Raw genomic sequence first — 12,854 nt, 5'->3', positions numbered from 1 at the left:
GCGTGTGCACCTGCATTGCTTAAATGTAGACTTTGCACAGAGAGGGAAATGTGGTATTTTTGTCCTTCTTTTGTCCCATATCCCTCTCTTATAATGAATTCCCTCCTCACAGTTTCTTTTCCGCCTTCACGTAGTACGTAGTAGCTTCCTTCACTAACAGGATGCTCTCCAGTTCTTCCCATTTTCCTACAAATGACATCATTTCATTTTTCTTTATGGCCGCATAAAATCTCACTATACACGTCTATGCTCTCTGCCTTACTCCCTTGTGCTGATGGCCGTCTGGGCTCCTGTGGGCAGGGCAACAGTAAACACAGCCGGACAGGCATCTCTGTTGTGCTGACTTGGATTCCTTTGGGTTGCACAGTAGTTCCCTCTCCGTTTTTCCGAGTAGCTTCCCAACTGATTTCATAGGGGCTCTCTGGTCTCTGCGCCCAGCAGCAGCACATTAGAGCCCTTCCCCACATCCCCGTCAACATTGGTTGTTTGCTGTCTGGATGATCCTGACTGGTATGAGATGGAATCTTAACAGTTTTAATTTACATTTCTCTGATGTAAACATCGAACATTTCCCCAAATATTTATTAGTCATCTGTATCTCTTCCTTTGGGTGATCAGGCCTTTTAGGGGGTGTATCACCAACGCAAACAGATGTACTTTTCTTAAACACCCTCCTTCCCAACGAGAGCTTACATCACATACAAGTGATTATCAGTCATGCTTTTCTTTGAACTGGGATCGCATAAAATCATTACCTCTCTAGTATGGAGATGAGTGAAAAGAATTAAGAAATTTGATGAAATAACAAGAAAAGTATGAATTTAAAGACATTATCTCCCAACTGTACTCCCTCAAACGTTCCCAATCTGGAAATAACTCCAACTTATGAAACTTGTCTTATTGACCGTTGATATGATTTAGGTTAACCATTCAGAACTAATTTTGTATACTACTTAATATGTACCTAGTATGTTTTGACGAATCTACCTAAAATAATAAATAATAGCACCTTACTTACAACTTACTTAAAACTCTTATTCTTTTATATATTCATATATATATATTATATTCTGTTCCTTAAAAGTCAGAAAAAGGTCAAAATAGATGGCAAACTGTGCTAAGAATAAAATGTATAGTCTGCTCAGACAGACAGACTTGGGAGCAGCACCTCTGGCCAAGAAAAAGCAAGAGCTTTGGAATTGACAGGATGCTTCTTAGCAATGCTCACCTACAACCAATGTTTTGAAAATGAGAAGAAACTCATTTTCAAATAGCTCTTGAATGACTAACAATATTCATACTTCAGGCAGGAAGACAGACAGACTTAGCAGTTAAGAACAGACTCAGGATTGTGACTCAAAATGCTTGCAGGGTTCATCTTCCTCTCTTAGCAGTTCTCTAGGAAGCAAGGTGAATTTTACATCCTTGCTGTTTGCACAGAGTTGGCGGTTAACAGCAAGGAAGGCAGACAGGGAGAAACAGCCTCTCCAATGTTAAGTGTGTGTGCGTGCTGCAAGCAGGTACTTGTGTGTTTTCATTTACTGTGGTGGTTAAGGAAGAGCAGAACCAACGGGGCAAGTACTCCCACTGGCAATGAAGCACTAACACATGCCTGAGTCAATTAACTTGTTAAAACCGAGAGTTGTGGAATCTACCAGAACTTTTGGGGTAACATTATTTCTGTTTTTAAAAAAGTAATTTTTTTAGCATTAACATTTTAGTAAGATAAAAGACTAAGTCAAGCAGAGTCATGGTGTTGGCCAACGGAGACGGCTTGACAGCACACCACAGTTAAGGCAGGAGCCAAATAAAGAATAGGTCACCGTAAGCCGGGCGGTGGTGGCGCATGCCTTTAATCCCAGCACTAGGGAGGCAGAGGCAGGCGGATCTCTGTGAGTTCGAGACCAGCCTGGTCTACAAGAGCTAGTTCCAGGACAGGTTCCAAAGCCACAGAGAAACCCTGTCTCGAAAAACCAAAAAAAAAAAAAGAATAGGTCACCGAGCAAGCTTTTCAGCCCTGCAAGTACAGGACCCAGAGCAACACGGCAACAGAACACACAGCGCCTGTGTGTACTGCAGGAAGATCCCATTTCTAAGGCTGATACGTGAAGAGTTTCTCTTTGTAATTTTACCATTTCAGACTAATTCAGTTTCACAGGAGGAAAAATAGATACTAAAATTAGAAACTAAATATAATTTAACAGTATTATGTTCAATGCATTTAGGTTAGGTTGGCATGTGCAAAAGATGTCTATAGGTAAAGTATATTAACTTTTAAGTCCATGTGAGGTATTTGATGGTAACTGAATAAATCATAAGCCTAATTAAGCATTACAACTTTCAGAAGGAATTTCAAAAATTAAGTCCTACTGATTTGTTTTCTATGGAAGTTGCTAAGAAAATTCTTTTAAGTGTTTCTTTTTTGAATTTCAAATATATCATTTATTAGTTTAAGAATGTCTAATGAGAGAAAGAAGGGTGTAGGAGTGGGTACGTGGGAGCTAGGAGGAGTTGGGGAAGGGGAACCATAATCAGATTAAAATGTATGGAAAATATTATATTTTAAAAATGAATGTCTTATCATTCTACCAGAGATTCAACCTGATCTCCCCTCTCTCTCTCTCTCTCTCTCTCTCTCTCTCTCTCTCTCTCTCTCTCTCTCTCCCTCCCTCCCTCCCTCCCTCCATCCCTCCCTCCCTCCCCCCAAGGTTTCTGTGTATAGCCTTGGTTGTCCTGAAACTCACTATGTAGACGAGGCTAGCCTCACTGCCTGGCTCAACTTGATGTGATTATAAGTCACTGCTTATTTATTTGTCTTACTGTGGCAGGGTCTCAAACTTACTGTGTAGCTAAAATGGTCTTGAGCTTTTGATCCTCCTACACTTTCAGAGTACCGGGGTAACAGTCTGCACCCCGTGCCTGGTTTATACAGTACTGGGAATTGAACCAGAGTATGCTAAGCAGCATTCTACTAACCAAGCTACAAGGGCAGCCCTCTTGGTATTTGTTTTGAACAGAAATATATATAGCTAACAATATACTCCTATGTCCCCACTATCAAACTGAATGGATTAAACTCTGCTGATATGATAAAAGCCCCTAGTGGTCTCTCCTGCTTTCTCCTCCAGTAACAACGACCTTGTGTTTCCTTTCCTGCCTGTCATTTCCATGCCGACTTTCACTGTATCCTGATACATCCATAAACAACAGCAGCACTTTTATGTATAAGACTTTACAAACCATGTCACATTTCAGGTGGCAAATCAATAGCAAAGCCAGCATCAGTAATGATTGCACAATGAATGTAGACTTTAAATGTTCTTTAAAGCCTCAGAGTTTCAGTTCAGCTTGTTCAATTTATGGAAGATATAACCATATAACTTAATTGGCAAAGCTAGTCCTGATTGTCAAACCCGATCAGCCAAGTCTGACTTATTCTCTGTCAGAATAAGTCTGGGTTAATTTTAAAATTCAAATATATGTGTTATTATTCATCCGCATGACAAGTTTCGCACCTCTGAATTTTAACTTTCAGATGCTAAGTGGACAGCTAGCTAGCTAGTTGGACAGATCAGCCATTGTCCTGGAGACTGGCTGCAAGTCTGTGTTCTGAATAAAGACTGTGTGCTGCTTCTCAGATCATTCCCATTGAAGCTCTGCCTCTGCTTTGCTCTTGCGGGACTCTCCCTCAGGTGAGATTCACTCTTCAAAGGCCCCAGTGGTGCCTGGAGAGTTTTAACCCCCAAAGCAAGGTCCCATAGTCAGGTGTAGTGTGGACAAAGGATAATCTTTCCTTTTAAAAGGTCGACACTTCTAATAGTAATTTTAAAGTAGGCCTGATGGCAACCAGCAGGCCAGAAGTTCTTAGGCAGATTTTTTTTTTCTTGTAAGTGAAAGACTGCATATTCAGAGAGAATATGGAATTGATTTCCTTAAAGCTATTGAACCTGAACACTAGACAGGAAGCTTCTCCATGCCCAGCGGTACAGGCTGACAGTCTGGAAACCAATGATTTGTGGCTGAGTTGGCAAACTGACTGCTTTCACTGACCTACTGTTTTTGTAAACAAAGTTTTATTGGGCACAACCACAATCAGACACATTTTGCAGTAACTGCCATATCTATTACAGAATGGTTTGGCTTACAAAGCTTAAGCTGAGAAAGGCTGTAGTGGGGTATGGGAATTGCCCATAAGACCCCAGCAATCAGGACAGACCGAGATAAGAAACCTGGTGTGGGTTCAGGGACAATCTGTGCTACAGTGTGAGGCCCTGTCTCGCAAAACAAAACAAATTCTTTTCTTTTCCTCTTTTAAGTCAGAGTTTGTAGGGCTAGTATCACAAAAATATTGGCTATGGAAAATACTATCACCCCTTCCCTCAAAGCAGCTACTTTACGTATGACTCTGGATGGTTGTTTGCAGGACTGGGGATGAGAGCCAGGGCTCAAGTGTGCTGGTAAAGCACTCCTAGCACAGGGCTCTACACCCAGTGCTCACTTGCCACCTAGGGTCATAGCATAGGCCAAACCAAGGAAGCAAAGGGCTGCCCAAGAGCTGTAAGGCAGGCTCTGCTCCTAGGGACTTTGCAGCCGCCTGTAACCCTTCATGACCACTCCCTTGTTATTTGAATTTAAGCTTTGTGTGTTGACTCCTTATAATGGGAAATGGAGAGTTACCCCAGCCTTGTTTTCCAGCAGCCACCAGCAACAGTTCAATATTCAATATTTACATTATTCTGCACGAATACTTTTAACTAATGACTTACGTATGATTACTTCCCTTTTTCTACCCATGTGGAGTGGTTTGAAAGAAAGTGGCCCCCAAAGGTAGTGGCACTATTAGGAGGTGTAAAACTTGTTGGAGTAGGTGTGATCTTCTTGGAGGAAGTGTGTCAATGTGGAATTGGGTTTTGAGTTCTCACATAAGCTCAAGATACTGCCCAGAGTCTCACACTACGTTCTGTTGCCTGCAAGATGTGGGACTCCCAGTTTCTTCTCCAGCACCATTACTGCCTGCATGTCACCATGTCCACCATGATGATAATGGACTAAACTTACAAAACTATAAGGCAGCTCCAACTAAATATTTTCTTTTAAAAGAGTTCCCATGGTCATTTTGTCCTAAAACACCACGTTTTGTTCCTACTGGAGCCAATGAGTGAATTCTATTTTGCACACACTGATGTGTAATGAGGTTCATTTACTGTCTTCCGGTGTATCACATCCTCTGTGTATTTCAACACTCTCCCTGCATTTCTTGCCCCCACACGACCTAGTGGTCTAGCTGCCCATGTATTCTAGCGTTCTTTGCCTAGGCTGGACCCTTGTCTCTCGTTCTCTCATCTTTGCATTTCCATAACTTCCTGACAACGGGTTTGTAGAAATAATTCTGCAAGACCTATTATCGTTTGTGAATGAGCATATGTGTGCATGTGTGGAGGTTTTATGGTGTGAGAGGTCCTTTTGTATATGTGTTGCTTTTATTGGTTACTAAATAAAGAAGCTAGCTTCGCCAGTGATAAAGCAGAGTAGAGTTAGGCAGGAAAAACTAAACTGAATGCTGTGAGAAAGAAGGTGGAGTCAAAGAGAAGCCATGGAGTCACCAAAGGAGAAAGATGCTAGTTGCCAGGCCAGCCAGAACATTACTGGTAGGCCACATACCTAATAGTAAAATATAAAGTAAGAGAAATGGGTTAGCCAAAGATATAAGAGCTGGCTAGCAACATGCTTAAGTGATTGGTCAAGCAGTGATTTAAATAGTATAGTTTCTGTGTGGTTATTTCGGGAGTCTGGGCGGCCAGGAAACAAACAGTCTTAGGCAACTTTCAGATGTCAGTTCTTCCTTCCACCTTAGGACCCATGAATTGAATTCAGGTTGGTAGGCTTGCATGGCAAGCACCTTTACCTGATGAGCCACCTTGTCAGCCCAATTGCTCAGTTTTCACAATGTTCTCTTTTCCTTGGATTTGTCCAGTAAACAGCATTTCAATGCCTAAACTGTTTTATCTTTCATGAGAATAAACTTGGAGTTTCCAGCTGAATAGAAAGGAGACATTGCATTACAAAGAGAATTTAACAGATTTCCTGCAGATGTATCACTGATATATGTTATTTTCTAATACATGGCACAGGTCTCAACTTCACCAGTTATCCCTAACTGTCCTTCACAGCAAAGCCCTACACAATTGAGATGTTAGGTTTTCCACCTTAGTTTCCATGACACTGACATGACAGGTATGATGTTTGATGGAATGTTTCCCAATTTAGGTTTGCTGGTTGTTCCCTCATGACTACATTAAGGTTATGTATTTTGGAAGATTATTTTATAGATGATGCCTTATTCTCTGCCTCAAACAAGGAGGTACTCATAACATCAGTTTTATACAGCTTAGCAAAACATTTGACCATCTGGCTAGGGTTTTGCTTGCTAAATTTGTCTATTAGGAAGTTCTATTTCCCCTTTTATAATTAATAAGTAATTCATAGGACTATGCTTTCAGACCATGAGACTTATTATTTCAAAGAACAGAAACCAGTAGTTTTAGTATCTGCAAATGACTCCTCCCTGAATCAATGATGACTTTGACAGAAGAAAAGGGCAATATTTAACTTTATTGGTTCTTCTCCCATTCCTATTTTTTTTTGCACCAGGTTACCCACATCGAGTTCCTGGGCACTGTCAGCTATTAAGCATGTTGAGTTCTGTGCTTAAGTGGGGTTGCTTCTGGGCTTTCCTTCCTCACTGTTCTGTTAAAGCTGTTACCACTTGTCAGTGTGTTTTCTAGCTTCCAAACATAGTTGTCGCCTTTGCCTTTTAGAATACATCCCGCTGCTGTCATTCCCACTAGTCTTGCAAAAGTGGACCCCTGTGTTTAAGTCCCCACCTTAATTGAATGAATGCCCATTATTCTTTCCTTACTTTCAAGATTATATGAATGGCATACAGTGTGAAATCTTCTGTGATTTGCTCTTTTTATGCAATATCATGTTTTCTAAGATTTGCCCATGTTCAGACATCAGTTTCTACTTCATTGTTTTTTAATTAATGATGCTAGATCCCAGAGTGTGAAAATGTTGCAATTTTCTTCTAAATTTCTACCACATTTCTAAAAATACAAGATTTGGGATAAGAGAGGTGTCTACTTTTTGAAGAACACATAGTTTACTTGATGTGTGAGTCCCCTCTGTGTGCTGTAATTACCATTAATGAATAAAGAAACTGCCTTGGCCTGCTGGTAAAGCAGAACTTAGGTAGGTGGGGAGGACTGAACTGAATGCTGGGAGAAAGAAGGGTGGAGTCATATAGATGCTGTGGATCTGCCGCTGGAGACAGATGTGCTGAAACTTTGCTGGTAGGCCATGAACTTGTGGTGATATACAGATTAATAGAAATGGGTTAAATTAAGATGTAAGAGTTAGCCAACAAAAAGCTAGAGCTAATGGGCCAAGCAGTGATTTAAATAATATGGTTTCTGTGTGATTATCTCAGTTCTGGGCTGCTGGGACGAACAAGGAGCCCCGCTTCCAACATTCACCTTTGTAATTTAAGTCAACAAGAAAGTAGAGCCATATATGCAAAATGTCAAAATTAGGCTATTTCATTTTGTTAACTTATAAAATGAGCATAAAAATACTGAACATACAGAACTCAGGACTGGTAGCATCTGACCCACAACATCCGTAATAGTAAAAGGGGGTGTCACTCAGAATGGGAACAGCAAGAAAATGAGATTCTAGAGACAAAAGTTGGCAGATAATCCAGATAAATTACTGTCCATGAGAGTGGGAGCTTAACCAGCACCTGACAGTTTTCTGTTCCAATCCACAAGGGTCTGCTTGTATGAAGAGAGATACTGATAACAACATACAAGTCTCTCAACCATTTGCACCACTGTAGGTCAAACTATCTCAGTTGAAGTGACTGCAATACGTCACATAAATAAGTATGAAACATTTAACTGTTTATTTTACCCACTTCCCATCATTTCCTGTTCCCTTTGCTTTGCTAGATTCCCACTGTAAACCAGTACTTGTAGTTCTCCTCACCATTTCATGACCATTTGACAAAATAAGTCTTTAGAGCTTCCAGCCCAGAATCAAGACCATGGTCCAGTAAATAACCAAAGCCACGATGAGTGTGCCTACACATCTACCCAACCCTTGCCTAGACTAGAACAGCATCATTTCCAAGTACTTTTGACCAGTCTTTCTTTATTGGTGTCTTGAGCTCCTTTTCCCCTTCATGAAACAATTGAAAAGGAACTAATATTGTGCCTTTCTTTTTTTACTGTCTGTAAACATATCACTAAATCATCATGCATTTTGTCAATAGTTAGCAAAAAGCATGGCTACTTTTCAACCAGAAGAGTTTATTGTGCTTTCCACTATTCTTTTAGTCTGACAAGAACAATATTTTTAAACATTTGCTATTAATGGCTTCTAATAAAGTAAGAGTCAGGAAAAGTCTACTTTTTGTGAAACAGAGCTCACTTCGTACTGCACTGCAGAACGAGTGCTGAACCACACCGATGTACTGTAGTTGCATGTGAACCTCTTTGAAAATACAGCAAGCAATGTTCAACTTGGAAGTATGTTCTGCGAGGTTGGTCTGTAATTGGTGGGTAGAAACTCAAGCTCATCACTCAAATCTGTCTATATAAACCAGCCTAACAACAACAAACCGAGACCTGCATCAGGTGCTACGATGCAAAGATGGATAATGCTTAATTCTTGTATTACTTTACTTACAATGGATCAGAAAGATGAATAAACAATAAACTTGAAAGGTAAACTCCAAGGGCCTATTAAGGTGTCAAAGCTAGGGTATTCAAGAAAGGAATGATTCAATCTATGAGTTAAGAAGTTGAGGAGATAGTCACGTGGTGGCGCACACCTTTAATCCCAGCACTTGGGAGGCAGAGGCAGGTGGGTCTCTGAGTTTGAGGCCAGCCTGGTCTACAGAGTTAGATCTAGGACAGCCAGGGCTACACAGAGAAACCCTGTCTTGGAAAGAAAAGAAAAGAAAAGAAAAGAAAAGAGAAGAGAAGAGAAGAGAAGAGAAGAGAAGAGAAGAGAAGAGAAGAGAAGAGAAGAGAAGAGAAGAGAAGAAAGGAAGGAAGGAAGGAAAGAAGGAAGAAGAGAAAGAAAAAAGGGAAGAAAGGAAAGAAAAAAGTTCAGAGAGGTATCCTAGCATTCTAAAGAGCCTTTTAAGAGGAATTAAATATAAACAGGTAAGTCTGTCTGCTGATGGCAACAGGAAGCAGCATTAAACCTGAGAGCCTCCCTGGAGCTCCTCTAAGGAGTATGAGTAAAGCAGGTACCAGGAGGTCAGGGGATGAAGTCAACAAGGGAGGAATCAGACCTTCCGCTGGCCAGAGCACCCCAAGAACTGTACTAGAAACTGATCCCTTCCCCTTCAAGTTGGCCAGGAGAGAAATAGTAATGTTATAGTATTTGAGTTTATCACAAACTGCTAGGCTTCAAACATATACTATTCTAAAAAATCTAAAGACTAATCACCCCAAGGTTCTCAGGGTGACCTCAAACTAGCCATCTTCCTGACTCAGTCTTCTGAGATAATAGTATTATAGGCAACTGACTTAGAACATGGGTTTTTAAACCATTTTCCTGTCAAAGTGTATTTTTTTAAAAATATTTTTATCAGTTCCATAAGATGTGCATTTATTATAGTCACGTGGCCAAACTGCCTTCTGAAATATTCACATTTATACTTCTGGACATAGGCTGTTCTCAACCTCGGCCAAAGAAGATTCTTTCCCCAGTGCCTTTAGTCAGGGCAGACACATGGAATCCGTTAAGTGCTGAGAACAAGAGACTGATCAACTCCAAGGTTCAGGGACTGTGAAAGAATAAGAACTGGAGGATGAGGAGCGGTGCCCCCACCCCCTCAGAGCCGTCTTCTGGACATGACGTGGTTACTGCACTCACGGTCCCTGCACAAGGTCAAACAAGCCAAAACTCCAGGATGTGTGGGTGGGCAGTGTGTTCTCCATGCCCCGCCCCTTAACGGAAGCTGTTGGCACTTGATGGATGCTGAGAGAGGGAGAATCATTCTCTCTTGAGGATATTCCCAATGGTAAGCTTTCTGTGGCAGTGGCTGGCCCCATGTCCATGCACATGCTAGAAGGGCTCAATGGATTATGGAAAAAGAAATAAGAAATACAAAAAGAAACATGAAGTTGAGAGATGGGAATATGGGAGGGGGATACAGGGTAGTTGGTGGAGAAAAATGGGAAAATGGATATAATCATATTTCATTGAATTCATGCATGAAGTTCTCAAGAATAAAGAAAAATTATAATACAAGAATATGTGCACATACTTTTATCATACAATATTTTATTACTATGTAATGCTAATATAATAATAAATTATTTTACTAGAAATACTTGAGAATTACTTCTTACAGAGTAAATTAATACTGTATGATATTTTCCCCAAGGATTTATATATGTTTAGTAGCACAAGCTCTCATCTGAAAAACACAGCATTAAAAGCATAAACTATTTGAATATTTTCCCATGTATTCTTACCTCCATAGTAGGTGGAGTCTTTCTTGTTCTTCTAATCCATGCTAGAATGAAAAGAAATAGCATTTAAATGTCTGTTTTCCATAATTTATCCAAATTAAATATTGTTTTCCTTTTACACTTTTATTTAATGGGGGACCCAACAGCATGTGTGGAGGTCAGAGGGTACCTACCAAAGTCAGTTCTCTCCTTCTACCATGTTGGTTTTGGGAATGGGACCCAGGTTATACAGTTTAGTGGCAAGAGCTTTTACTCGCTCAGCCATCTTGCTGGTCATACATAAAGCTTTGATTCATTCGTGTATATTTTTTAAACATCTATGATGAACTGTTTTAAATACTGGAGTTTGAGCAGATGAAATGCCTCAATTGACTGTAGCACATATACTAGGGAAGTGGGGTACAGGAACTAAACACAGATGTATAAAGTCAGGTGGTGATATGTGTCGTGAAAAAAATACTAGACTGTCCGGAGGACAGTTTCATATCTTCAAAACCGCAGCTCGTAATCATCAGAATTCAATTTATTCTATTTATGACACAAAGAACAAATCACAATAAAGTTCAAGGCAATGTTAAAATTATATTATTCTGAAAATATGAATTTGTAATTGCCCAATTTATCGAGGATTTAGAAAAGTTTTTATTACAGGGATTTTTTTTTCTTATGTGCTCTAGTAAGTAGCTGCCATCTGTGGCTGGAGAATACAATCAGTCTTCACTTGAACTCTTGGGAGGCAGGATACAAAGGTGGAACACAGACACTGGTTCAATGCCCACTTGGTAGACACTGCAGCAGAGGGAAGGGAATAGAGCAGCTGCATCCAGAAAAGCTCTAGATCAGGAACACTACACAGCATGCTCTAGATCAGGAACGCTACACAGCACGCTCTATATCAAGAAAGCTACACAGCATGCTCTAGACCAGAAAATCTACAAAGCATGTTCTAGATCAGGAAAGCCACACAGCATGTTCTAGATCAGGAAAGCTACAGCACATGCTCTAGATCAGGAAAACTACACCGCATGCTCTAGACCAGAAAGCTACACAGCATACTCTAGATCAGGAAAGCCACACAGCACACTCTAGATCAGGAAATCCACACAGCATGCTCTAGACCAGAAAAAGCTAGAGAATATTCTAGATCAGAAAAGCTGTACAGCATACTCTAGATCAGACTGGGTTTTCCTTTCACCTCCATCACTTCCTAGCTATGCTGCAGGGAAGGGAGTGGGGCAGCTCTGTCCAGAAAAGCTGCACAGAATGCTCTAGATAAGAAACGCTGTACAGCACGCTCTAGAGCAGAAACACTATACAGCATGCTCGAGACCAGAAACACTACACAGCAGGCTCTAGATAAGAAATGCTACACAGCGTGCTCTAGATCAGAAAAGTTACACAGCATGCTCTAGACCAGACTGTCTGGTTCTCCTTCCACCCCTATCACTTCTAGCTACGGTACCCAGGGCAACTTAATTTTCAAAGCATCAGATTTTGATTCTGCAAAATGGAAATTAAAATGATATCTATAGCAAATAGTTGTTTTGAAAGCTACATGATTTTTACATTTACATATATCTTCAGCTTATTGTTTAACATATAAACATATAAATGTATTCTTATTGTTCATTTTATTTAGTACATCTATGTTTGTTTTTCTGTTTTGTTTTGTTTGAGGCAGGGGCTCACTATGTAGCTTTGGCTGGCTTGCAACTGGCTTTGTAGACCAGGCTGGCTTTGAACTCACAGAAATCCTCCTGCCTCTGCCTCACAAGTATAAGATTAAAGGTATACAGCACCACCCCAGTCTTATACATTTTCTTTATATGTTTGCAAAAGCAAAAAACCCAATAACATCTGCTTGTCCTATGAGGGTTTACAGGAAATTCTGAAAAGTTCACTGTGGGCAATGTAGTCTCTAGAGCAGTGGTTCTCAACTTCCTTGCTGCAACCCATTAAGACAGTCCTGAAGGTTGTGGTAACCCCCAACTATAAAATTACTTTTGTTGCCATTTGATAACTGTAATTTTGCTACTTTTATGAATTATAATGTAAATATCTGTGTCTTCCAACTGTCTGAGGAGACCCATGTGAAAGGGTCATTAGACCCCCAAAGGGGTCGCGATCCACATGTTGAGAACCACTGCTTTAGAAAGGGAAAAACAGTTTTCTAATTTTAGTTGACTCTGTCTTCTCTGTAAAACCGTTAAGTGTCCTTCCTCATCTTCCAGGTTTGAAGATCTACTCCTGCCCTTGGCTCTGAAATCAACCATGCCTTCCTAAGCAGTCTGTCAACCTTTAGCA

At 40.4% G+C, this 12,854-nt stretch overlaps 1 protein-coding gene across 1 annotated transcript in view; it reads right to left on the bottom strand.

The window, feature by feature from the left end:
- Ndufaf2 (NADH:ubiquinone oxidoreductase complex assembly factor 2) overlaps positions 1–12,854 on the bottom strand; it is a 110,162-nt gene that overhangs the window by 22,391 nt on the left and 74,917 nt on the right. The window contains exon 3 of the mRNA XM_038322625.1: positions 10,554–10,594. Coding sequence (XP_038178553.1) covers positions 10,554–10,594 — 41 coding nt within the window. The remainder of the gene's footprint in view (positions 1–10,553; positions 10,595–12,854) is intronic.

This window comes from Arvicola amphibius, chromosome 3, assembly GCF_903992535.2.
Source record: "Arvicola amphibius chromosome 3, mArvAmp1.2, whole genome shotgun sequence".
Classification (NCBI taxonomy): Eukaryota; Metazoa; Chordata; class Mammalia; order Rodentia; family Cricetidae; genus Arvicola; species Arvicola amphibius.
Note: the sequence above shows the minus strand (reverse complement) of the source record. Positions and strands in the feature narration are given on the sequence as shown.